The 26,794-nt window shown below is 34.6% G+C and overlaps 1 protein-coding gene across 2 annotated transcripts in view; it reads left to right on the top strand.

Annotated features, from left to right (window-relative positions):
- Positions 1-194: 194 nt before the first annotated feature.
- The window catches only part of FANCL (FA complementation group L), a 77,554-nt gene continuing 50,954 nt past the window's right edge, over positions 195-26,794 (top strand). The window contains exons 1-5 of one of the 2 annotated variants that reach the window (XM_061210928.1): positions 195-325; positions 9,563-9,621; positions 11,633-11,693; positions 14,175-14,231; positions 19,047-19,147. In XM_061210928.1, coding sequence (XP_061066911.1) covers positions 230-325; positions 9,563-9,621; positions 11,633-11,693; positions 14,175-14,231; positions 19,047-19,147 — 374 coding nt within the window. In that variant the 5' untranslated portion in view covers positions 195-229. The remainder of the gene's footprint in view (positions 326-9,562; positions 9,622-11,632; positions 11,694-14,174; positions 14,232-19,046; positions 19,148-26,794) is intronic. The other variant, XM_061210927.1, reaches the window with a different exon arrangement.

Below are 26,794 nucleotides of genomic sequence, written 5' to 3'. Positions count from 1 at the left end.
TCCTGTTGGCGCCAATGCTGCCTCCCGCCAAGCCGCATCTATTCTGGCTGACCCTGAACTCAGGTGTCCCGAGTAGCCTCAGACCTTCATTTCTGCCCGCGGAAGCCTCGAAGTTTCTTCCCGCCAAAGGCGCGGGTTTCCGCCTCTCTGCGCACTAGGCGTAGGCAGGACTGCGCATGTGCGGGGCCCGGCGGCCGCTGGCCCCCGGCGTCTCCACGGACCGAGAGCCATGGCGGAGACGGGAGCGAGCTTGCTGCGCCAGTTCCCGCTGCTTCTACCCCAGAACCGGGCGAAAACCGTGTATGAAGGATTCATTTCAGCTCAGGTACTCGCCCGGGTGTTGCTCTTTCGCTCTCTTTCGCTAGGAGAGCCTCCCTCTGGCGGCGCACCCCCGGCCCTGAAGTCTGTGACCGGAGGGGTTAGGAGCTCGGGTTTGTGGGGATTGAGAGGGGCGGCCAGTAAGGACTCCTGGGAGACTAGAAGTTTGAGAACCGTGGGCCGTTGTTGGAAACCCGTTCCCGGCCGCCGCCTCCATGCCTGGGCCGGGGTCAATGCCCGGGACAGGACGCTGGGAGGCCCGCGCGCGCGCCCGGGCGGGGAGAGGACGGGGAGGAGGGCCACGCTCCCTCGTCCCCGCCCCTCGCGGAGTTTTGCCTCGCTCGTAACTCTGTGTCTGTCCCACGTTTGAACTTTTGTTTTAATTGGTCAATTTTTTGCTTGTCTTTATTCTAACATGCCCCACCCCCACGAAGGTTGGAGGCCATTCAGAGGGGAGCCTGCGCTCCCTCATTATATTCGTGTTTCCTGCAGAAAGAACGTTTTGGAGGAAAACCTGATTTTGGCTCTCTGCCAAGTCCTGGGTACCCGATCTCATCCAGTTGGCGATGTTTTGTAGGAAATCTTGACAACCGAATTAATTACCTTCGCTGATTCCAAGTGGCCTCTCTTGTGGAGTTTATTACCCATAGTAAACACGTGTAGGGCTTTGAAGTTTACAAAGCGCTTTCCAAGTACAATATCTCACTTAATCCTCAGGCCTCAGAGGCAGAAATTTTTTTTAAAAAGTCATTATTCTCGTTTTATAGTTGAGTAAATCAAGGCATGGTAAAGTGGAGAGATTAAGTTACTTGTCCATGATCGCAACGGACTCCCTTAAACTCAGGCTATCTGATTCCACTCCTGGGTTTTCCCCCTCTACACTGCATCAAGCTACCTTAGGTGAGAATTTTGAGTATAGACTTTGCTTCCTGGCCATTACATTCAACATTGTGCCCTCTCCCTGAACAGCGCACATACTTTTTGAGGATAGGGGCCATATTCTAGGAATTAACATGTGTTTTGAAGTTTCCTCAAGACACATAGTAATGTCTCAAAAATATTGAGTGAATTATTAAATTCACATGTTAAATGAAAATTTTACCTACCCCTAAGAATATTAAGTGTAGAACTAATCCTGATACACTGATTAAGGAAAGGTTAAAGACCATACACTTGGACTTCTTCATTTGTTTTCAAATTCATTGTGACTCTCACAGAAAGTAGAGGTTAAACGTCATTGTTACTTCTGGAATAAAGTTAATCCACGTTTTCCTTCCCCAGTTGGAAGTATTGATCTTGAATTACCTAGTTGAAAACTTTCACAGCATTTAGAAAAATTGAAGAGATGTTACTAAGTTCCATTTTTATCAGAACCATGTTATGTCTAATTTTAGGCATTTTAAGGAAAGTATTTTGTATTATATGTCTGTATCTGCTAAAGCCTCTTAGAAAATATGTATAGCCATCAAAATTCAGATTAGATGAAATTATTTTATCCTGGCTATAGCTACAATTCTCATTTGTACCTGCTTTAAGCAGCTTGTTGAAATCCTAACCTAAAGATTTTATTTAACATTGTTTTGTTTTGGTGGAGCTGGTTTTGTCTAAAAATGTGTCGTATGTAATTTCAAATTTACAGAAAAATAGCAAGGATGTAGGAAGAATTTGAGTATACTCTTTAAGGGGGTTCACCATTTTACATTTGCCCCTTTTGATTTATTATTCTGAGTCTGTGTATGTGGGTGGATGTGTACACACATTATTTCCTTGAACAGTTTCAGATTAAGTTGCAGACATAGTGTTCCTTTATTCCTGAATACTTAAGTGTATATTTTGTGAGAACAAGGACATACCCATACATAACCACAATTGTCAAAATCAGGAAATTTAATCATCATATAATACCATTACCTAATCTGGAGTCCAAATTCAAATTTTGTTAATGTTGCAATTATACATTTTTTATACCCCTTCCCAGCCCCTAACCATCTGATGTAAAATCTCACATTACATTTAGTTATCGTGTCTCTTTAATCTGGAATAGTTCCTTAGTCTTTCTTTGTTTTTCATGAACTTGACATTTTTTGAGTACGTGTTGGTCATTAGGTAGAATGTCCCTCAATTTAGATTTGTCTGATGTTTCTTCATCATTAAATTCAGGTTATGCAGTTTTGACAGATATGCCACAGAAAGAATATTGTGTCCTTTTTAGGACGTGGGATGTCAGCAGGTCTCATTATTGATGATGTTATCTCTGATCACCTGTTTAAGGTGGCATCTGCCAGATTTTCCTATTGTAATTATTAAGTACTTATAGGAAGCTACTGTGAGGCATCAAACTCCCTCCTCCCCCACCCTGTTATAGCAGCCATTGACTCTTGTTTGAGTCAGTTAATTGATGTTTGCCAATGATGATTTTCTAACTGTCATTTCTTCTATATTTATTAATTGGCATTCTGTGATAAAGAGTGGCTTTCCCTTTACCATTTATTTATATCAGGCTCATGGATTTTAAAAATAATTTATCTAATGGATTATAATCCTTACTTCCCTATTTGATGTTTAAATTGTCCCAGATTTGGCCAGTGAGAGCACATTTTTATTGATATGTTTTTAACGATTTGCATTTTCCTATCATCACTGTTTTAAAAGTATCCTGTAGATACTGACATGTAGTGTTTTATCATCATTTTTTAGAGCTTTATTTTAATTTGTAGTTCCCCCGCACCTGGGAGTTATTTAATAGAAGATTAAAATTTTTGCTCATGGAAGGTCTTCTTTCATTCTAATTTTGTTATTTCTAGTTTTATTGCATCATGATTAGACGGTGATGTTTGTAAAACTTCAACTCTTTGTAACTTCATTGATCCTTTAAATTTTATTTGTTAGTGATCTGTGTGATTAAAAGTGTTTTCTCTATTATCAGGTTCTTTCTTGTCTCTTGAGTGAGCTTTGGTAGTTTGTTTCCTTCAAGGACTTTTCATTTCATCTAAGTTTTTGAATTTATTGGTTTAAAAGTTGTTTTTAATATTCTCTTATTATCCTTTTAATGGCTTTAGGATCTGTAATGATGCTCCCTATATTGGTTACCTTTTGTTGTATTCCACACCTTAGTGGCTTAAAACAGCAAACATTCATTATCTCACCTTTTTTATGGATCAGGAATTTGGATGTGACTTAGCTGGATGATCCTGGATAAGTGTTTCTCCTGAACTTGCAGTGAAGATGTTGGCCAGGATGTCTATTATCTAAAGACTTGACTAGAGCTGGAAAATTTGCTGCCAAGATTGCTCATTCACATAGTTATTGACTGCAGGCCTCAGTTTTTTACTTCTGTTGATAGAGGCCTCAGTTCCTCACCACATGGACCTCCATAGTGTTGTTTGACTGTCATTACAGCATGGCAGCTAGCTTTCCCTGAGTAAGTGATAAAACAGAGATCAAGCAGAAAGCTGCACAGTGCTTTTTCTCCCCCAGCCTCTAAAGTTACACATTTACTTCTGTTTTATGCCATTTATTAGAAGCAAGTCTCAAATCCAGTCCATATTCAAAAGGAGATGAGGCACCAACACTTAAAGGTAGAAGTATCAAAGAAATTATGAATATATTTTATAGATATCTCCTATGCCCATTCCTGGTGTTGGTATTTTGTGTCTTTTTTTTTTTCCTGATGCATCTGGATAGAGACCTATAAGTTTATTGATCTCTTCAGAGAACCTACTTTGATTTCATTGATTTTTCTCTATTATTTTTCTGTTTCTGTTTCATTGATTCCTGATCTTAAATTTCCTAATTTGTTTGGGTGGAAGATTAGGTCATTGATAATGAGACCTTTTTCTTTTATAATGCAGATGTTCAGTGCTATATATTTTCTTTCAAACATTGCTTTAGCTGTATCACACAAATTTTGATATATTTTCTTTTTTTTTTTTTACAGTTCAAAATACTTATTAATTTCTTCTTTGACCCATAGGTTACTTAGAAGAACAATATATCTCTAAATATTTGAGGATTTTCCAGATATCATTTTGATATTGATTTATAATTTAGTCCCAGTATAATTCATATGATTTGAATTCTTTTAAATTTATTGGAACTTATTTTATGGCCTAGAGTATGGTCTGTTTTGGTAAATGTTCTGTGCATACTTGAAAAGAATGTATATTATGCTTCTCTTGGGTAGAGTGTTCTATAAATGTCAGGTCAAATTGGTTCATAACGCTATTCAAGTTTTCTATATACTTACTGATTTTCTGTCTATTTGTTCAGTTAATGAAAGGGGGTGTTGAAATTTCCACCTACATTAGTCCCCCTTTATCTGCAGGGGATATATTATTCCAAGGCCCCCAGTAGATGCCTGAAAGTGTGGATAGTACCAAATCCTATATGTACTATGTTTTTTCCTATATATTCATACCTATGATAAAGTTCAATTTATAAATTAGGCACAGTAAAAGAATATCTAAATTGCCAGTGTCACTACTCTTGCGTTTTGGGGTCATTATTAACTAAAAGAAGGGTTACTTGAATACAAGCACTCAGATAGTAGGACAGTGGATCTTATAACCGAGACAGCTATTAAATGACTAACAGGCCGATACCCTGGACAGAGTGATTCACATCCTGGGTGGGATGGAGTGTAGCAGCGTGAGATTCCATCACACTACTCAGAATGGTGCACAATTTACGACCTAAAAATTGTTTGTTTCTGGAGTTTTTCATCTAATATTTTCAGTTGACCACAAGTGACTGAAACTGCGGAAAGCGAAACTGTGGATAAGGGGGGGCTACTTTATAATTTTTTTTTTCAATTTCTACTTTCATTTCTATCAGTTTTTCCTTCATATATTTTGAAGTTCTTTAGGTACATAAACTTTTAGGATTGTAAGCACTCTTGCTGAACTGACTCCTTTATGATTCTGAAATGATCCTTTTTATCCTTGGTAATAATCTTTGGAATCTTGGAATTTATATTTTTTGATACTAATATAGTGACTCCAGCTTTTTTTTTTTTGATTAGTGTGGCATGGTTTATCTTTTTCCATTCTTTATTTTATGCTTATTTGTGTCTTCATATTTAAAGTGGATTTCTTCTGGGCCTTGCTTTTTTATCCAATCTGATAATCATTGCTTTTTACTTGGGGGTTGTTTAATTAACCCTTTACATTTAATGTGACTGTTGATATGGTTGGGCTTAAATCTAGTATCTAGCTGTTTGTTTTGTATGTGTTCTATGTGTTCTTTTATTTATTTTTTATATTTTCCCTATTTTCTGCATTTTACATTAATTGAGTTTTATAATTTTGTTTTATCTCCTCTCAGCTTATTACCTGTTTTTTTTTTTTTTCTTAAGTAGTTGCTATATTTTGGCTTTCTTTTCTGGTGTTTGCTCTAGGGTTTAATTTACCATCATCTACTTTCAAGTATACCTCTTCCCTTATAGTGTAAGAATCTTACAGTAGTTTACTTGTATTTCTAATCTCCTGGTTTTGTGCTGTTGTTGCCATATATTTTATTTCTGTTTATCTTATAACCTTCCCAATACAGTATTAATTCTCTTTTAAGCAGCTGATTAGCTTTTTTTTTTTTTTAATTAATAGACTTTTATTTTTTAAGAACAGTGTAGAGTTACAGAAAAATTAAACAGATGGTAAGGAGAGTTCCCATGTACCATCTCCTTCCCCACACAAACACAGTTTGTCCTATTATTAACATATTAGTATGGCACATTGTTACAATGAATGAACCAGTATTGGTACATTATTATTAACTCAGGTCTGTACTTTATTCATATTTCCTTTGCTTTTACCTAATAACTTTTTTCTGTTCTGGGTTCCCATCCAAGATACCACGTTGTTATGTCTCTTTAGGCTTCTCTTAGCTGTCATGGTTTCTTAGACTTCCCTTGTTTTTGATGACTCTGACTTCTTTATGATTATGAAATGACCCTCTTAATTGAGGAATACTAGTCAAGTATATTGTAGGATACTACTCTACTAGGATTTGTCTGATGTTTTTCTCATGAATAGGCTGGGGTTATGTGTTTTTGAGAGGAACATCGCAGAGTTTAAGTACCATTTCATCACATCATATTAAGGGTACACATTGTCAATATGATTTATGACTGTTGATGTTGACCTTGATCACTTGGCTGAAGTTGTGTTTGTCAGGTTTCTCTACTGGGAAGTTACTCTTTTTTCCCCCCTTTCCATACTGTACTCTTTGGAAGGAAGTCACTGTGAGCAGCCCTCACTAAGGAGTGGGGAATTATGCTCCCCTTCTTTCAGGTGGAGTATCTATGTACAGTTGACCCTTGGAACAATGCAAGGGTTGGGGTGCCAACCCTCATGTGCTTGAAAATCGACATATAACTTTACAGTCCGCTCTCTGTATCCATGGTTCTGCATCTGTGGATTCAGCCAACTGCAGATCGTATAGTACTGCAGTATGTATTTATTGTAAAAAAAAAAAAAAAAAAAAAAAAAAAAAAAATCCATGTATAAGTGGAACTGCACAGTTCAAACCCATGTTGTTCAAGGGTCAACTTAATTTATCTGGAATTCTTCTGTATGGGAGATTAATTTCTCCATTAATTCAATCATATCAGTATGGACGTATGGATATTTTACATTTTGAGTTATATTCCAATACTACTTTATTTGTTGCTCAAGTTATTCCAGCTTTGGCACAGTCAGTTATCCTTTAAAGAGATTTTAAAAAATAAGAAAAAAGGTCTTTTATATTTACCTGTATATTTACTGTTTCTGATACTCTTGTATATCCAGATTTTTCACCTTGTTTCATTTACTTTCTTCCTGAAGTTCTTCCTTTAACATTTCTTGTAGTGCATGTCTGCTCGTGATGAATTCTTTTAGTTGTTTTCTGTCTCAAATTGTTGATTTGGCCTTTTGAAAGATACTTTCACTGGGTATAAAGTTCTGGGTTGACTGTTTTTATTTTAGTGCTTTAGCAATGTTGCTTCGCTGTCTTGCATTGTGTATGAGAAATCTCTACTCCTTTTTATCTTTGTTTCAGGAGTTGTGGCACATGGGCTCAGTAATTGTGGCTCACGGGCTCTAGAGCGCAGGCTCAGTAGTTGTGGCACACGGGCTTAGTTGCTCCGTGGCATGTGGCATCTTCCCAGACCAGGGATCGAACCCGTGTCCCCTGCATTGGCAGGTGGATTCTTAACCACTGTGCCACCAGGGAAGTCCCAGTAGCTTAGTATTGATGGAGACATTATCTTTGTGTCTGTGAACCATTGCAATAGCTTATTAAATTCCTCATTCAAGAATACCCTCTTTTGTCTGCAAAGTGCAGTTTACTTTATGGATGAGTTTTTTTGGTAGTGTTGAAGGAGGAGTTGAGTGTTTTTATTTTGTTACAGAAGATCCTAAGTGTACCATAGTTGGTACTTTTTCCTCCTAACACCCAGTTTCCAAAGGATATCTCTTTTACCATTTTCTTCTCCTACATTTCTTATCCAAGATGAGATCCTTGACTTTTGTGTTGATAATAAGTCCCCTCCCTGTAGTCAGTGCTCTGATTTACCAGAAGTCTTTATTATTATTTTTTGCACATAGTCCAGTCCCCTCTTCTGTCTTCCATGCATTTTTTTCCCCCTGAAACCCCTAGCTCTCTAAAAGGACTTGATGTGGGAGCCCCAGGGTGGAAACCACTGGAGCCCCAGGGTGGAAGGCACTGGAAAGTGGTTTAAATTTTTCTTCTTAGAAGTAATTTTGAAGTTTATGGTATTCTCTTTCTTCTGATTCTGCCGAAGACATGGGATTTTTGTGGTTCTAATTGTTCTTAATTTTGATGTATATAGTTTTTTGGAATGATATGTAGAGAGATTCAGATTTAGGCAACTGTCAGTACTTTTGTTCCCTGTAAGTCTGGAAAATCTGCTTCATGAGAGCAATTAACATTTTTTCTATGGTTTAACTAAAAAAAGATAATTTTGGACATTTTCTTTAATCAGAAAAGTATTATGGCATGTGACATGGCATTTGCCCTTTTAAAATGGTTGGATTTTGCAAATAAGGGACTTTGGAATTTTATTCTTTCACGTAACAGATCAGTAGAGTAGTTTTACTATTTTTCATGTAAATTTTGAATTCCAGATTGTTCTTACACCTATGTGTGGGATGTCTGTAAAGTTAGGTTAAAGTTACTACATAATACCTTCTAGCGCTTTAATGAAATAGTGAATTATTGTTACTTGACCTTTTGAAAAGGTCAGTAGTACATTTTGTTTCATTTTTTTAAAGGACATTTGAATGTAATGAAAGTCAGAACTGCAATATTACCATGAAAGTAAAGGTTATGGGGTACATTTAATTGTGTTCCTCTATTTTTGAAACTGCTTTGAGGGAGACTCTGCTAAAATTCTCGTGGTAATTGTTTTTCAAGAATTTTATTACTCTTTTTCATTTTATACTGTTGGAGTAAAAGATTATATTTCTGTTTGTCTTTTTCTGCTTACCTTTGCTCAGATTTCATGTGTATTATCCTATTTAAGGTACAAAGTTTAAGCTGCTTATCCATTCACTTTCTCAAGAAAGTAAAACTGAATATATTTCTCAGAGAACTGTCCTTCTTTCCTTGGAAAGATTCTTGAGTAAAATTTGGTCTTTTCAAATGTATAGTTAATGAATATTTAAATTAAAATAACTTAATATTTTAGGGGTTTTATTTATTAAAGTTCTGCGAGTGTGGGAGAATTAAACATACTCTGATTTATGAAAATATTTGTCTATATATTTAGATTATTTAAATATATTTTCACTTTATTAAACTCTGGAAAATTACAAATATGAAGCCTATAATTATTATATATTACTTTACATTATGATTTTTTCTTCTGTATTCAGAGCAATTTGAAGGAATTTCCTTTTTCTTTATTTCCTAAGAAATAACATTTAAATTTCTTCTTTATGTCTACATTAACAATTTCTTAGTATTTCTTATTTATGTGAGTAACTTTTTCTTTAAAAACAAAATCCTATGTTAGTGTTTTGATTACCCAACAATCACAAAGTTTCTGACAGGCATTTTTGAGTTATTTTCCCTCAAATGCACTATTCTGTTGCTTATATTTTAGCAAGTATTTGGATAAAGTTGATACCTTTTAGAAAATAAAGGAAAATGTTGCCTTTTTTATGTGATTCTGTTTGACTTCTCTTTAAGTGAAAGATGAAATGAACCTTCTTTTTTGAGTGAACCTTCTTAATGTTTTCCACAGGGAAGAGATTTCCATCTTAGAATATTGCTGCCCAAAGATTTACAACTGAGGAATGCAAGGTGATGTGGTGTTTTGTTATATACTGTACATGCATCTTGGTGGGATGAGCAGTCGTTAATCTGCTATAAGCTGATTCTAGTCATTAGAGTTCTGCCTAAAATGCTTATCAATCAGTTAACCAGAAGTATTTATGATTTTTCCGAATCATTGTGCTTTGTAAATGATTTTCCCTGGTGTTGAAGTGTTTTTCAATGGTAACACATTCTCTAATTTATTTATTTTTTAGTTAAAGCAGTAAACAACAAGTGAGAATATTTGGAGAATACAAAAGAATTAGAAAATTTGTTTCCAACTTTTGACTGATGTTAATTATGTGTATGTTCAGTCGTGGGAAGACCCACATTATCAGTTGGGTCCTGATAGAAATTAGGTGTCAACATGGGCTGTTGGTATGGACAGCCCTTCAAGGAATGTCAAGAGACAAGATTAGAAATTTAGGATTTAGGTAGCGCCTAAAATCTCTTTTCTCCTCCAGAATATCTGAGGGTAGGAAGGGAGGAAGAATCCAGAGACAGTTACAGTAGAACTGACAGGATTTTGTGACTGGTTAGAAGTGGCAGGTAAGACAGAAAGAGGAGTGGAGGATTCTTTTCAAGTTCCTAACTCAGATCACTAAGCTAGAGAAGAGATCACGGATGGAAGAAGTAGAAGAGGAATTGTTTTAAGACATATCAGATGTTAAATATCAAGAGGAGAGTTTTAGTAGGTAGTAGTGGTTTGGTGTGGAAATTGAGCATGAAACTTGGAATGGAGACGTATGTAGAAGTCACAGTAGGCGTGGGATTTGGGGCCATGAGTATGGATAGACTTTCTAGTGCCTGCATGGATAGAGTGAGAAGAGAAAGCCAGTGACAGAATCTTGAGGGCATAACAATGTTTAAAGGACTGGTAAATAAAGAGGACCTTGGAAGAAGACAAAGGATTGACCAGAGAAGTAACAGGAAAACCTAGACAGTTGTCTCTGAAGCCAAAGAAAGAGAGGCTTAGAAGGGGAATGGTTAACAGTGCTGACTGTTGCAAAGGGATCAGGTTAGATTGCATAGCTTTCATGTAGTGGTTGAAGCCAGCTTTTATTGGGGTTTTGAGAGTGGGTAAGTGGGTAGAAAGGAAATGTAAACAGTATAAACTACTTTGAAGAACAGGAGTGGCCAGAGAAGTGTGTGTAGTCAAGGAGTTATAATTATGTGTTTTTTTTTTTTAAAATAAGATTTGCTTGAACAAGTTAATATTACGGAGGAAAAAAAACTAGCAGAAAATAAGTTAAGGATACCACAGTAAAGGGATAATTAGTGAATTGATGTGATTGAATTGGTGGGAAAGGGTGGAAAGCACATTTGAAGAAGGGGTTTCCCGTGGGCTGTTGAATGAACTACTCTGCCTCTATGATAGGAGATAGCAGTGGAAATGAGGGTTAGCAGACCAAGAATGGAGGGTCATGATGGTTTGAAAAGATCATGGTTGGGGAAACTCTGAGGGGCTTTCTACTTCTAGGTAAGTAAAAGCAATTCCTAGAGGAGTTACTTACCTAGCAACATTGAGAGCGCAACTGAGGTGAGCCAGTAGATAGATGAACATTAACTTATCACTACTTACACAATTAAAAGTATGTCCTTAATCTGGAATTGAAAGAAGAATAGATTGCTACATATGCTTTTGCAAATACAAGTTCTGTATATTATGATCAAAACTGTTTTATTTAATCTCTCTTGGAGAGGAATCCAATTCAAGAAAACTTTGCTTTGGACATGTTAAAATTAAAAAAAAAAAAGTACTGTTTTGTTCGCATGTTGTTTGCTGATTGCAGTTATTTATATTTTGAATAAAATTAGTACCGACAGTTGGAAGACATGATTTTCAACAGTAGCCGTGATAAAAATTTTATTAACTTGTCAGCATTATCTTTATGTCATTCTTTTCTATGTATGTACATATTTGAGTTAGCATACAAATAAGTTTTTTCCTTTTAATTCTGAACAATGAATAAACCATGTTGTTCCATTAAAATTTTAGATTACTATGTAGTTGGCAGCTGAAAGCAATACTTAATGGATATCATCACGTAGTGCAACAGGTAAGTCCTTTAAAAGGTTTGTTTTAAGTGGGGGTAAGAAGTTACTAAATATACTCTTTTAAAGACCTATTTCGCAGAGTGTTACAACTGGTTTAGTAGTTGCTGAATTCTGTAGGTTTCATCTCTATCTAGCAAATATTTTAAGGATCCATATTTTATATAAAATGTTTCCTGTCTCAGAATCCTCAGCACATCTCCAGCCAGCATTTATGTCGAAACTTTATTTCCATCCTTGAGACTTTAGGGTCTTCAAATGTATACACCCTATCCACCTGAATAGCGGTGGTACCAAAAAATCCCAGGACCCATTTAGGAGTTGAAGGGTATCTGTGGCAAAAATGCGATTGTAGTTCAAGATTAGCAACAGAAAAGGTGAAGTGGAAATCACTTAGGATCATGCATGCATATGTAATGAGAGTAGTTGTAAAGGCAGCATAGGTGAGATATAGGCAGGATTTATTTAGTTATTCTTTATTTTTAAAAAAATTTTATAACTGGAAGTTTGTACTTTTGACATCCTTCACCCACTTCATCCACCTCTCCATCCCAATTCAGTTATTCTTAATGTTTAGGTTGCTCTACCTGAAAATTCCTTTAAAGATTTTTGTTTGTTTGTTTGTTTCTCTAATCAATTACTGAAGCAACTGAAAATAATGAAATGCCTCTTGTAGGAAAATAAATGTAAGTAGAACTGCCTTTCTTTTAATGCTTTATTCATTTGTGTATTTTTCCTGATTTCCTCTACTTTCTTAAAGCAGGTTATTATGTATGAAACTGACAATGACAGTTACTCTCACTTAAAGCAGTACTGAACCACAAAGAAATATAGGAAATAAACTATTTGATTTGTAGAATGTAGGCTGTCACTGCTGGCAGTATAATTACAGCAGATTTTTAAGGGGATGTTTAAATTATTTCTCTCTGTTTTCTCTTCACCGCCCCTTCCCCATCCACTGAGATTATATTGTATACTAAAGTTTAAGAAATGAATCTAATGAGATATCTAAATAGCTTGAAGAAAAACTGTTAATGAAGACTAAGAATAATAATAAATTCTATAACAGTTTTTCTCCACCAATTCACCAAGAGGATTCCTAGAAAAAGTTCCAATTACTTATCTCCTCCCTGCCCTCCAGTTGGTCATGTAGAACCCAGTATTAGTTTCAGTCTTTGTTTTATTCCAAAGTCCAGTTGAATGTTACTCTTCTTTCCTTGTATCATTTTTAACTTTAGTAAGTATGGGTCGCGGGGGGGGGCGCGGTTAGCAATTTTTTTTCTGTGAAGGACTGGATAGTAAATTTTTCAGGTTTTGTGGACCCTTAAGATCTCCATCATAACTACTCTACTGTGCCCTTATAGCACCGAAGCAGCCTCGACAAGAGGTAAATGAATAGGTGCGGCTGCATTTCATTACGACTCTGCTTACAAAAACAGCTATTGGGCTGGATTTAACCTCTGAGCTGTAGTTTGCACACTTTGGTATAATTTATTATTCCTCTCTAGTAAACTACAGGGGAAATATTGTATAGAAGAAGGGAAAGTCAAAGACTTGTTCTACAAACGTGCCCACACAAAGCTGTGTTAAGATGTAAATCATATGTCTCATGTATTGTTGAAATATCTTCGATTATTATTTTTCTCATGTAAAGACAGAAATTTACATATCCACTTCAGAACTGTGTGGTGGTAGTGCAGTGCATCAGAAAAAGTAACAAAAATAACATTTTGATTTCAAGCAGAGAAATGATGTAGAGATTTATCTAAGAAAGCAATTTTAAATGAGAATTTTTTTTGCTTTCTTTTATTCTATAATAATTTTCTTTTAAGAATCAAAGATTTCTAGGAAATGGAGCCATGACACTTTAATATCCCTTATACTTCAGAAGTTATTTCCTTTTTGCCATTTTATTGTAACTGTTCTACCTTATTGAAAGATTGACTCTTTTTGAATTAATACGGGTTAGTTGTGAAAGGACAAAATTAACAATTATAGGTAGTCTTTAAGGTGAAGGAAAAAAATTAAAATAGACAGTTTTATTGATTAGTTGTTAATTCATTTCTCTGACTAGATTCTTTTAATTGTATAGATTTCCTGATTTTTATATTTTATGCTCCTCTTGACACTCCATTCATACTTTTTTTTTTTTTTTTTGGTAAATAGTGCTGTGGTTTGCTAGATTGCTAAACTTGACGGTAGTCAGTGCTGAAGAAATAGAGGAATGTGTGAGATTTTAAGTGACATTCTTACATAATTCAGTATATCTCACCAAAATAGATTTGAGGGCTTTAATTACTCTTTCAGAATGAAATTGGTAGGAATGGTAGGGTTGATGACCAATACTTTAATTTATACTTTTAAGATGTAGATATAGCTAATACTTTTTTTTCCATATTCACATGGACTTGGATTTTATTTCCATTTCAGCATGTGGAATATTCATTGTACACATGAAATTAATTGGAAATGTTGTTTTGATCTAGAGAATGCAGCACTCTCCTGATCTAATGAGCTTTATAGTGGAGTTGAAGATGGTTTTGGTAAGAATTTGTTTTCTAACACTGTCACCATATTCCATAAATCTTGAATGTTTTTGTAATTCCTTTAAAAACCAACACGATTAGAACTGAAAACTTCTCAACTCCCAATCATTAATGTCTTATTATACTCTGTGCATAAATGTGGATGGTACTTTTCTGAAACTGCATGAGGAGTAGAACTATGTATAAGAACCAATTTGATTGTATCCTAAACTGGGCACACTTGACACTAGTCTTGGACAGGTGGTGAAGAAATAAAATGTACTTCTGGTCTGTTAGAGAATGTAACATCTACAGAGAGATTAAAAAGTCACATAAAGATATAATACAATGTATAAATAATTTTGTATACAACTACAGATTTCTGAAAAATTTGTTAGGCTTCATTACATATATACAGTTACATATGATAATTGATTATTCAGTTAACTATACATAAAATACTTGATTAACAGAAGAGGGAAGACGACAGGGAATACCCACAGGCCCATGACCTAACTTCAAAGTTTTGCCAATCATATTTCTTCCCCTACTCTTTTAGGAGAAAGGGACTGGAGCATTTTAAAAGAAACCCTGGACATTGTATCCATTTCTCCATAATATGTCAGATTATACGTCTAACACTTAAGTGTTTTTTTGTCTGTTTTAAAATATGCTGTTATAATCCCAATAAAGTTAGTGCTAATTCTTTATAGTTGCTTTGTTTGTATCAGTAGGCAAACACGGTCCACACATTATATTTAGTTGATATGTCTCTTAAGTTTCTTAATTACTTCTGTAGCAGCATCTCCTCTTCCCCTCACTGTTTTTTTTTTCTTCTTCTCATGCCATCTACTCATTGAAAAGCCGGATTATGTGTCCTATAAAATTTCCTACATTCTGGATTTGGTTTATTAGATATTCATGGTGTCTTTTAACATATTCTTCTACCTTTTTTGCAATCTGGCAGTTAGATCTAAGGGTCTCAACAGAATTGGGTTCATTTGTTCTGGTAAGAATACTTTGTGCTCTGTACTTCTTACCCTGCATCAGGAGGTACATGGTGTCTGATAGTTCCTCGTTTAGAGGAGTTAAGATTGATCAATAGGTTTAGATCCATCTAATATAAAGTTTCCCATCAGCCTATCACCTACTGATTTTAGCTTCCAATGACAGTCATTGACTACATCCACTATTTCATTAGGGATTGCAAATGGTGATTTTTAAAAATCCATCATCTACATTTATTAGCTGAAAATCTTTTACAGAGAAGAATTTCCCTTCATCAGTTATTTGGTTAATTTGAGGCATAGCTTATACTGGAGAGATAGGATAAATGCTTGTTTCTTTTTCCTTTTTTTAAAAAGTCAATTTTTAGAATAATGAGTTGGTGCCTAGCAACTCAAAGGAAACTAATGCTTTTTTTTTAGTATTATTATGAACCCGTGGGTTTTTTAATATTTGATTAACTTTAGTCCATTGCAGTCATTATTCAGTGCTTAAACTGTACCATTTTTGGTCAGTGTAAGCCCCTTCATGTTGGTTCCTGAGTTCTTTTAACACATCCCAAGCTTTGCTTTATGACACCAGTTGCCCCAGTTTCATTAACTCATCCTATTTTTCCAAAGAGCTATGGTTTTTTTTTGTAGGAAATGGTATTTGGATGCCACAGTCTCAAAACTGGAGTGTTAATTGGTATTAATTCTAGGCCTTTTCAGTGGACAAAGCCTGAAAAAAATGCTTTTTAGAAAGAAAACAATCATGAGTTCATTTCAGAATTTTCATTTCAAATTTGGCATAGGGATTTTACTTCTTTGACTTTATGCTTATATCTCTTTTAAATCTGAAAACTTTCATTTTGAATATTAACATAGTTATTTTATTATGTTTTTACTTGTATGTTTTATGCTTTTCCCGTATCTATAAAATATTTCTTTATATTTGTTTTACAAAATTACAATACCAATATATAGCTACTAACAACTGAAAGCAGTTTGATATTTCTTTGTGGTTCTTTTTGAGGCCTTCTTATTGTTAGGAGCAGCTGCCACCTATTTAGAGCTTATTTACTTGCTAGATTTGTCTTGAGTCCTTTTTTTAATCCTCATAACAACTCACTGAGGTGGAGCTTTGGTGAAACGTTTGGGATCAAAATAAAGAGTATAAAAAAATCAGATTCTGAAGTTTAAATTTTGACTAATAAATTTGTAAGCCCTAATTAATAAGGATTATCAAAATTCATTATCAATTTTGTCAAAGGCCACAACGTGATAACCTTAAAAAATGCAAGGTGAAGAAGTGAAGTGTATTTTGGTTTACATCTCCTTGACATTGAACAAAAGTTTGAAAAGTTTCTTTTGTCTTTTTATCATAATTTTGATAACCTATACAAATAGGACGAAGGCAGTGATCCCCAACCTTTTTGGCACCAGGGTCTGGTCTTGTGGAGGACAATTTTGCCACGAAGCTGGGGGGTGGGGGAGATGGGGGGCATGGTTCAGGCGGTAATGCGAGCCATGGGGGGCAGCAGATGAAGCTTTGCTCACTTCACCGGCCGCTCACCTCCTGCTGTGCATTACTTCCTGCTGTGTGGCCCTGTTCCTAACAGGCCTCAGACCAGTCCACGGCCTGGGGGTTGGGGATCCCTGGACTAAGGGAACCAGAGTAAAAACTGTATATACTGTGGCTCGTTACTATTGAAGCTAACTTTAGGCTCTATCGGTCATTTAATTTTGAAGAAATACTCATTAGTTTAAAATAATTGGAGATTGATCTCCAATTCACAGTATTCTATTTAGTACATTTGTTATTGCATTTCTGAGTCAAATGAGATCCTATACTTTAGCTTTCTAAAGAAATTGTGGACAGAGTTGGTGATACTATTGCACATTTATGGCACTGTACCTAAAAATGTAAGAATTAGTAGTTTATTGGGTTGTATTGTTAGTAATAGGGTTCATTTAATATAATCACTGGTGAAAGTATTGAGAATGTTGCCCAAATGAAATCAGTAGGTGTTGATTTCAGGAAATTTTGTTAAATCTCTCATGGAGTTTCCTAGTAATAACTAGGCGTATAGTAGGAGCTTGTAAATATCTGATAGATGAACAGTTGTTTTAAAAGAACTCAACAGGGTAAATTATTTTATTCCTTTTTTATGGCTGAGTCACTGAGTGCCTAAGGCCTCAGAACTTGGAAGTGTTTAAAATTAGGAGTTAAAACCTGTTTGTAAAGCCTGTGTTCTTTCTACTATGTACCTTTGCTTCCTTGTCCACAGAGAACACTTTGCTTCTCTGCCTTTGCCCTTTTCTCTGTTACAGTTCTAGAATAGGAATAACTTGTCTGACCCAAGGTAGAAGGCAGAGTTTACAAATGTCATAAACCTAGGATTAAAGTACATTTTTATTATTATCCAAGTTTATTTTTAACCTTCAGTGTACGTGAATAGTAGTAATTAATATTTTTGAATTTAAAAAAATTTCCAAATACTGTATAGCTGTTACATCTGTAAGTCCAGGAACGATATTGACATTATTAGTAGTAGTATTAGTAACAGGATAATCTTAACAGTACAAATTTATTTCTGTGGACCATCAGGCTATCTATATACAGCATTAGGTATTTAGTTTATAAAAAAGCAGTATACTTTTTGTCTTCTGGGAGCTTCCCTTCTAATTCACATTGACATTCTGGGCTTTACAGACCTGCTTTCACAGTTTGGTTTGTTTGTTTGTTTTTATCCTAAAGCAGATTTAGAACTGTATTAAAGTAGTTTCAGTAAACAGTCCTGATTTTGAAACGCTGTTTTGTAAAAATCTATTCTTTCTAGTGTTACCTCAATTTAATTGTCTCCTATCCTTGTTTAAAAAAAAAAAAGGATAAGGACTAATAAGTATATACTTAAATGAATAAAAATTTATACTTATTATTAGGGTTACCAGAAGTATTTATAATTTTTATACTTCTTCCCATCTGGTTTTGTTATTTATTATATCTGGTTTTTAATTTCTTTATTGGTTTTTATTAATTTCTGGTTTTATTATTTCTTTCCTTTTTATAATACCTTTTGATAATCCAGACCATATGAACATCTGTATAGATACATTTATTTTTACTTTCCAAATAAGATATTTGTCTAGGTTAGCACCTTTGAAATAACTGGTAATTTTCAGCCTCAGCAACTCTAGTGATGTTTGTATTGCTTGTAAAAGTGTAAATTTTAGTTTTGTTTGGGGGAACATAAACCATCTTAAAGATATCATAGGTGGGCTTAGCAGGGAAAGGAGCTGTGATCTAGCCAGATAGATGGCAAAACACTTAGCTGGTCTGGGAGTAATACAGCATGTAAGTCAGTGAAAGAAATTAACAGGTATGTATTTATTGTGATAATGAAGGATTTTTATAAGAATGTGATTCACAAAGGTGTGCAAATGTATCAGTCTAGGCAATGTACATAGAGTTCAGGCTTTTCTTTAAAGGTACATGTTTCTTTATATCAACAGGAGTAGAAAAATAGTGAAGCCTTGAGAATGAGGGGGTTTTGTGTGTGTGTGTGTGAATTTTTTTCATCTCTGATAGGCATAATAGTCTAGGAGAACATGAGAGTCTTAAGTTTGTATGGTATAATAATTGACAGTTTTACATGACCTTCAGTGCAGTCCTTTACCCTTTTCTTGTCTTTTTTTATGAGAAGGGGAATCATTCAGCTGGATTTTCTATAAAAATAATGGATACTTTAGTTAGGTACAAAGATTACAGAATTGTGTTTCGTAATCAGGTACTAATAATTCATTGTGTAGCATTCCGCAGCTGATTCAAGTTTTTTCTTTTAAACAGGAAGTTGCTTTAAAGAATAAAAAAGAGCAGTATGTACTACCTCCTCCTCCCCAGTTCTACTCAAGCCTTATTGAAGAGATAGGAACTCTTGGTTGGGATAAGTATGTCTATTTTAAAATGTTTTAGAAATGCCTTTCTCTTACGCATTTCAATTTAATATATTTTCAGTTTTAGCAATTTATTTTGCACTGTTTTTAGTCAAAAGTGTCATGTAGTTAGAGTATCTGATCCTTGTTGTGGCTGTGAATTAAAGGTATATCATCATAAAAAAACTGACCTACAAGGTAGCATTCTAAATATAATTTGGAAAAAAATAACATTTTTATGTACACAGTAAATTAAGATGTTACCATATTTTCACTGAACATATAACATTATTTTATTTTTTCTTTTAGTTTTAGTGAGATATAATTGACAAATAAAATTTTTACATACTTAAAGTGTACAGTGTGATGATTTGATATACCTATACATTGTGAAAAGATGGCCACAATTGTATTAATTAACATTCATCACCTCACGTATTTGTCTTTTTTTCTGACAGTTTTTTTGTGTTGGTTTTCTTGTTGCTATTATATGGAGGGGAGAATTTTAGGAACTTCTGACTGCCATTTTCACTGACATCACCCAATATATTTAGTTTTATGTCTATTATCTTGCTATATGTTTTCTATTTGTCTCATGTATTTTGTGTTTTTTTCTTCATCTGCCTTTATTTGAATTAATCACAATTTTTATTATATTTTTCTTTCTATTAACTTTTTAGGTATACTTTTTTTTATTATTTTAGAGGTTACCTCAGAGATTACAACATACACATAGCAAAATATACATTGTTATCTTTACCAATTTTCTTACATTGCGAGGATCTAAAACTCTTTAATGCATTTTCTCCCCTTTGTTGTGTTGTTGTTATAATGCATTTTAATTCTATATTTAACTTTGACAAACGTTATTATTGTTGTTTTTAAAGTCAGTATTTTTATACATACACACACAGTTATTTCTCCCAGTGTTCCTCATTCCTTCCTTACTGCATTTCTATCCTGTCTAGAGTAATTTTCCTCCTGACTGAAGAATTCCCTTTAATATTTATTTATTGAGATAAAATTGATATAGAATATTATATTAGTTTCAGATGTATGACATACTGATTCAATATATGTATGTATTATGAAATAATCACCACAAGAAGTCTAGTTAACATGCATAAGTACACAGTTACATATTTTTTTCTTGTGATGAGAACGCTGAAGATTTATTCTCTTAGCAGCTTTCACATATACAATCCAGTTGACCCTTGAGCGTCACGGGGTCTTATATGCAGATTATTTTTCAATAAATATGTACTATAGTACTATCCGATCTGCCGTTGGTTTAATGTGTGGATGTGGAACTGCAGATATGGAGGGCCAACTGTGAAGTTATAGGTGGATTTTCGACTGTGTTGAGGGTTGGTGCACCTAACCGCCATGTTGTTCAGGTCAGCTGTTCAATATTATTAGCTGTAGTCACCATGCTGTACATTACACTCCCACTAATTATTTTCTAACTGGAAGTTTGTGCCTGTTGACCTCTTTCACTCGTTTCACCCACCCTCCACACCCATCTCTGGCAACCCCCAATCTTTTCTCTGTATTTATGAATTCAGTTTTTTATGGTATGTTTTTAGATGCCACATTATAAGTGAGATCATACAGTATTTGTCTTTTTCTGTCTGACTTATTTCACTTAGCATAATGCCCATTATAGGTCATCCAGGTTGTTGCAAATGGCAGGATGTCCTTTTTTATGGCTGAAAAGTATTCCATTGTATATATATATACACACCACATTTTATTTATCTATTCATCTGTCAGTGGACACTTGGGTTGTTTCCATGTTTTGGCTATTGTAAATAATGCTGTAGTGAACATGGGTGTGCAGATATCTCTTTGACATTGTGATTTTGTTTCCTTCGGACATATACCCTCAAGTGGAATTGCTGGATCATATTGAAGTTCTGTTTTTAATTTAGAGTGCATACACATTTATAATTGCTGCATCTTCCTTGTGGATTTTCCCTCATCATTAAATGTTTCTTTTCGTATCTAGCAATATTTCTTGCCTTAATGTCTACTTTGTTAGATATTAGTGTAACTCTACTAGATTTTAATGCTCTGTTGAAATTCTCCATCTTTTTCTCTATTTTTTTTTTTATGGTTTTAAAATTTTTCTACCTACTCCCATAATCTAGATCCCCTTGAGTCTCTTTTTATTTTTTTCTTGTGGTTTTCTGTCATATAGTCCTGGATCTTGGCATTCCTAGTGCTTTTATTAATTTTTGTTAATAGACTTAATTTTTTTAGAGTGGTTTTAGGGTCATCGCAAAATTAAGAGGAGGGTACAGAGATTGCCCATATACTTTCTGCCCCCAAATACACGCATAGACTCCACCATTATCAGCATCCCCCATTGGAGTGGTACATTTGTTAAAATGGATGAACCTACATTGACACATTGTTATCACCCCAAAACCATAGTTTATATTAGGATTTACTCTTAGTGATGTACATTTTATGGTTTTGGACAAATGTATAAAGACGTGTATCTGTCATTATAATATTGTACAAAGTCGTTTCATTGCCCTAAAAATGCTTTATGCTCTACCTATTCATCCCTCCCTCTCCCCTGACCCTTGGCAACCACTGTTCATTTTACTGTCTCCATAGTTTTGCCTTTTCCAGGATATCATATGGTTGGAATCATACATTATGAAGCCTTTTCAGATTGGCTTATTTCACTTAGTAATACGTATTTAAATTTCCTCTCAGTCTTTTCATGGCTCATTAGCTCATTTGTTTTTAGCACTGAGTAATATTTCATTGTCTGGGTGAACCACAGTTTATTCACCTACTGTAGGACATCTTGGTTGCTTCCAAATTTTGGCAGTTATGAATAAAGCTGCTGTAAACATCTATGTGCAGGTTTTTCATGTGGATGTTATTTTTCAATTTGTTGGGTGAATACCAAGGCCTAGACTTTTTTTTTTTAACAGCAAAGAGTAAGGGTTTTTCTTTATTTTCACAATTGAATCAATACAAAATTGAATATTGTATAACAAAAAAAAATGTAAAACCTTAAATCTCTGTCTCTTCTCAATAACATGATTGCTTTTTCTTCTGGGGAAAAAATAACCAAAAAAAAAAAAAAAAACCACAGCAAAAGGGGAGAAATGAGGAAACTGGCTTAATTTGTAGGCATTCTAGTTAATGCACCTTTTTTCACTGTCTTGGCTGTTCTTCTGTACTTGCCTTTGGCCATTCAGGCTGCAGTGCTATCCCTAATAATATTTGTTGAGTGTTGGAAATTGTGTATTAAAAAGTTTGGAAGCTCCAGATAATATTTTCTTCTACAGAGGGTTTACTTTTTTCTTTACTAGGAAAATAAAGCGGGGGCAGGTTGCCATAGAGACTGAAATGGTTCCGGGTGGGTTGTAGTTTTTGCAGGGCTCTTATTGCTCCTCTCCCTGTCCCAGGCTATAACCCTCCAGAGCTCTCAAGCAAGAGCCAAGTGTGCTCATTTGGATTTCTCACTTGGTAGATCCTAAACTCTAATCTTTGTCTTCATTAGGCTAGTTTACCTTTAGCCCATTAGAGTCTGGGTTGCATTTTGGGCAGTGGTTCACATACCTCTTGTTTACTTTGCCTTTACCGGTAACCCTCCAAGGGTTCCCACTGAGAGCTTAGGGATGTTCACTGGGACTTTTTCCCACTGGTAGGTTCTAAATTCTAATAAATTTCTCCTCAGTATTATGAGATTTCTAAATATTATCCTTTGTTTTTGATTGGCTTTCTGCTTGGCTTTTTATCCTCTTATCCCTTGCAGTTTATTAAAAGTTTTGATGGAAAATTGCCAGAATATAAGGCCCCAGTCTCTGACCCTACCTTTTCACCAGATTCTGGCCCTTTAAGTCCGTTATTTTTATTTGTCTATCCTCATGAGGTTGCCAGAAATGCTGTTAGGGTTTTTGTTTTGTTTTTTTGTTGTTGGTTTTTTTTTGGTTTTTTTGTTTGTTTTTTTTGTTTTTTTTGTTTTTTTTGCCACTTACTAGTAGCTCTCTGCCTGCTCCATTTACCCAGATCCACCTTTTCTTGCCCTATGCCCAGAATTGCTAAATACCCTGAAGGAAAAATGGCTGAAGTGTTGGCTTACTTCTCCTCTGTTCCCCCTTCTTCAGGACCTTGGTCCTTCAAGTCCTGGTTGCTTTAGCAATTTTTTGACACCTTCAAACTATTTTTTTCTTTTCCCTTTCATCAGGCTCCTTTAGTTGTTCTCAGTGGAAGTTTTGGTCTTCAGTAAGGTACTCCATTTTAGCCAGAAATGGATGTTACATATAATTTTAAATGTACTGTTATGGTGATATTGAGGACTGGTTAATGCATATTCATGAAATTACGTTTTATTTGATAAGATATCATTCCTGAATAGGATTTGGGATGGATGAAACCTTTTTTAGAAAATTTAGCAAAACAGTGGAGGCAAGAGACAAGAGAAGACAAGTAATGAATTGAGATGCACTCTTAACAATTCTGCTGAAGTTATGAAGATTTTTCTTGAGGCGTTGATGTCATGGACCTGATCATTCTTTGGATTTAAAGTGATAGAAAAGAGAAAAATTATTTTGACTTATTTTCTGATGCTTAAATGTTAAGATCTTAGTGTTTAGAGGATAATTAGGAATGGAGGAAGGGTTTGGAAAGGGAAGAAGAAATGTTCTTCTAGTTTTATTTCTGTTATTTTGATATAGTCAGTTTGAGGCAGTTTTCTAAGCAGATGTGACATTATTTGGAGAACTCCAATAGTGAAAATCAGTTGAAGCATTGAGTATGCAAATATCAGATTTTTGAATTGTTCATTTTTTCCCACCTATTATTTATTGAATGCCTATAATGTAAGGCAGTGAAGATACACAAGCAAGACTTAAGATTCCTCTTGGAACTTACATCTAGTGGAAGAGTCAGAATTTAAGTAGATGGGTCCCAGTAGTACTTAATTCTAACTCAGATAGGTACTATGGTGTATACTTATAGGATTTTTGAGAGCTGTTAGCAACAAAGTTATAAGAGAAATAGTGCAAGTATATAAAATATTTTATGGAATAAATGTTTTTATAGATAAATAGGAAGTACTGACTTTTGCTTTGCTTTGTATACATTGTTCTGATAGCGGAGAAAAAGGAACAGGTCTCTAACTTAGATAATAGATGAAAGCCAAAGGTAAGGATATGAATGCCTCTACCATAGCATTCATCACAATATAAATGTTTGTCTCCCCCTTAGATTATTATATATAGGAACTTCCATTTTTAAGTTCCTGCTAGCTACTTTATAGAGTTCTTGTTTAATTCTCAGAATAAGTTTCAAGATACATATTTTCATCCCCAGCTTTGTATATAAGATGAGTGTATATTGCCAAGGCTGGCTGCATAACAGTGCTCAGGCATTTGGCGTGAATGATGGCTCCCTGGAGTTGAGCTGTGGGGATAGCTCTGGTATGGAGCCTTTAGTAAAGTTCCCTCAAGTACATGGACATAGTTTTTATTAGTTTCAGCCTCAAAGTGTGACTATCGCACCACGGATAAAATTGGCCATGTGCAAAATGATAGTTTTGAAATCTGTTGCTTAGATTTATGAAAGCTCATAGTTTAATTACAGTGACTAGAATGCATGATTGAATTAGAATATACCTGCTGTTACCTAATCATTAGTTTCATAGTCTTTACAAATAAACAGTGTGTTAGCAGAGGAGAAGTTGTCTGCATGGATTGATTGTGAGAAGCCAAATAGTATGATTTTGTCCGTATTTATCCAGCAGTGTCTGGCGAAGTAAGAACATCTCCTTTCAGTTTTATTTTTGTGACTTAATTCTTAAATCAGGCCTGGTATACTTGGCACACTGATAATACTGGGTTTCAGGACCCTCAGAGCTACAAGTGAGACCTGAACTGTGCTGTCCCCGTGCTAGAATTGTTACCTTTTGAGGTGCTGCCTGAGCAGCTGTCTAGCTTCTTAATTTAAAATATCTTTTAAAATAACACACATAATGATTTGCATGACAAATTGATTTAAATGGATTTTCAGAATCTTCATGATTCCTACACCAAATAAAATATCTATATTTTACTTACACTCTAAATAATAATCTTGTAGATTTGTTAGTGGAATAGTAAAATCTGATAATAAAAGAAGGATTTTTTTTTTAAGATAAGGAAAACCTTGCTGTGTTTTTAAATTACATACTTGACATATCTAATCAGTTCTATAGGATCAAGCTTTATAAAAAATTAAGTTAGAAAAAAGGAAATGTTTAAAATATGATTGAAATCTTTCCTTTTTCCTCTATATTCGTATACCTTTTTTTTTTTTTTTAATAGAAATGACATTGAGAATTAGCTGATCTTAAGTTTGATTGCTGCCATTGTAATTTCTATACTTGTTTCAACTTCTTTAAAAACACACTAAAAGCAGCAAGTTGTCCTAAGGGTAAGATGACGTTGTGGATGATTTTGGGTGTTACACTGGCTCAAAAAGTAGGTGATGCAAAAAAGTGTCTTGATGGGTTTCCATTAACTTCTGCTTGTGTTATGTTACAGAATGGCTCATTAAAACAGTAAGAATTAAACAGAATTCTTGGGGTTTAATAGGATTTTCTGTTTGGTATTAAGAATGTCCTGAAGTTGAAAGCTTTGTTTGCTTTATAGAATGGCTGATTTATATCCCACTTTACCTAGGATAGTCCTAACTTATGCCTTTTATCGTGGCCCCTTTTAGTCTCAAAAGTGTCCCAGTTCAAAAGAAATGCATAGTCACTTTATTTATAGGATATCTTATGTTTATTTTAGTAATCACATGGTCCTAGATAATTCAGAGCTTAAATGATTCAAACAGGGGGTAGTGACCTGATGGTTTTGTCCTTTTTAATGTAGCATATTATTTATCGCTTAGAGTGAGTAGAATTAAACTATTTGGCCTTTTAAATTTATTTTTGGAAAGAGCTGAGTTTTACTAAATTTGTTGTGCTGCTGGAAGATTGTCAACATGTATTAAATTAGATTTTTAATTAAGTCCAATATTTTTGAAATGGACTTAATTCATTGATGGTGATATCCTCTATAATTCTCAGTGCATTTCAAAGAATTATATAAGATATTGGGAGAAATGGAGATACTTGTTAATACTAAATTAATTCCAGTAATGAGACAAGGGCTTTAATTCTGGCTTATCAGCTGTGTGACCTTGGGTAAGTCACATAACCTCTCAGAGCCATATACTCTTCATTTTTTAAATGAAACCAGTGATGCTTAGTAATAAGGGTTGAAAAGAAACATAAGTATGTGACTCAAATAATTCCTTGTGTAAAGTAAATACAAAGTTGTTGAGACACTAGTTCACCAAAAGGTCTGACTATGTATGAGTTTTACAACATATAATTAGTGTTATGATTTAATTATAATCATAATGATAATTTTGTTGTATAACGCATAAGAACATAGATGTTAAAAGTATGAATTTCATTCTAAATGACCTTTATAAATAGAGTGCTTTTACCTCATACATATATCCAAATCACTGAATGCAAATTATATAAAAGTGAAAAAATTGTCCTTCTAAACATTGGTAATATGTTTAGAGTACCTAGTTGAACAGAATTTGCATTTAGTTGTTTAAAACTTACATGCGAATCAATAAATATGAACCAGTCTGACA

Source organism: Eubalaena glacialis, chromosome 14, assembly GCF_028564815.1.
Source record: "Eubalaena glacialis isolate mEubGla1 chromosome 14, mEubGla1.1.hap2.+ XY, whole genome shotgun sequence".
NCBI classification, from domain to species: domain Eukaryota; kingdom Metazoa; phylum Chordata; class Mammalia; order Artiodactyla; family Balaenidae; genus Eubalaena; species Eubalaena glacialis.
Note: the sequence above shows the minus strand (reverse complement) of the source record. Positions and strands in the feature narration are given on the sequence as shown.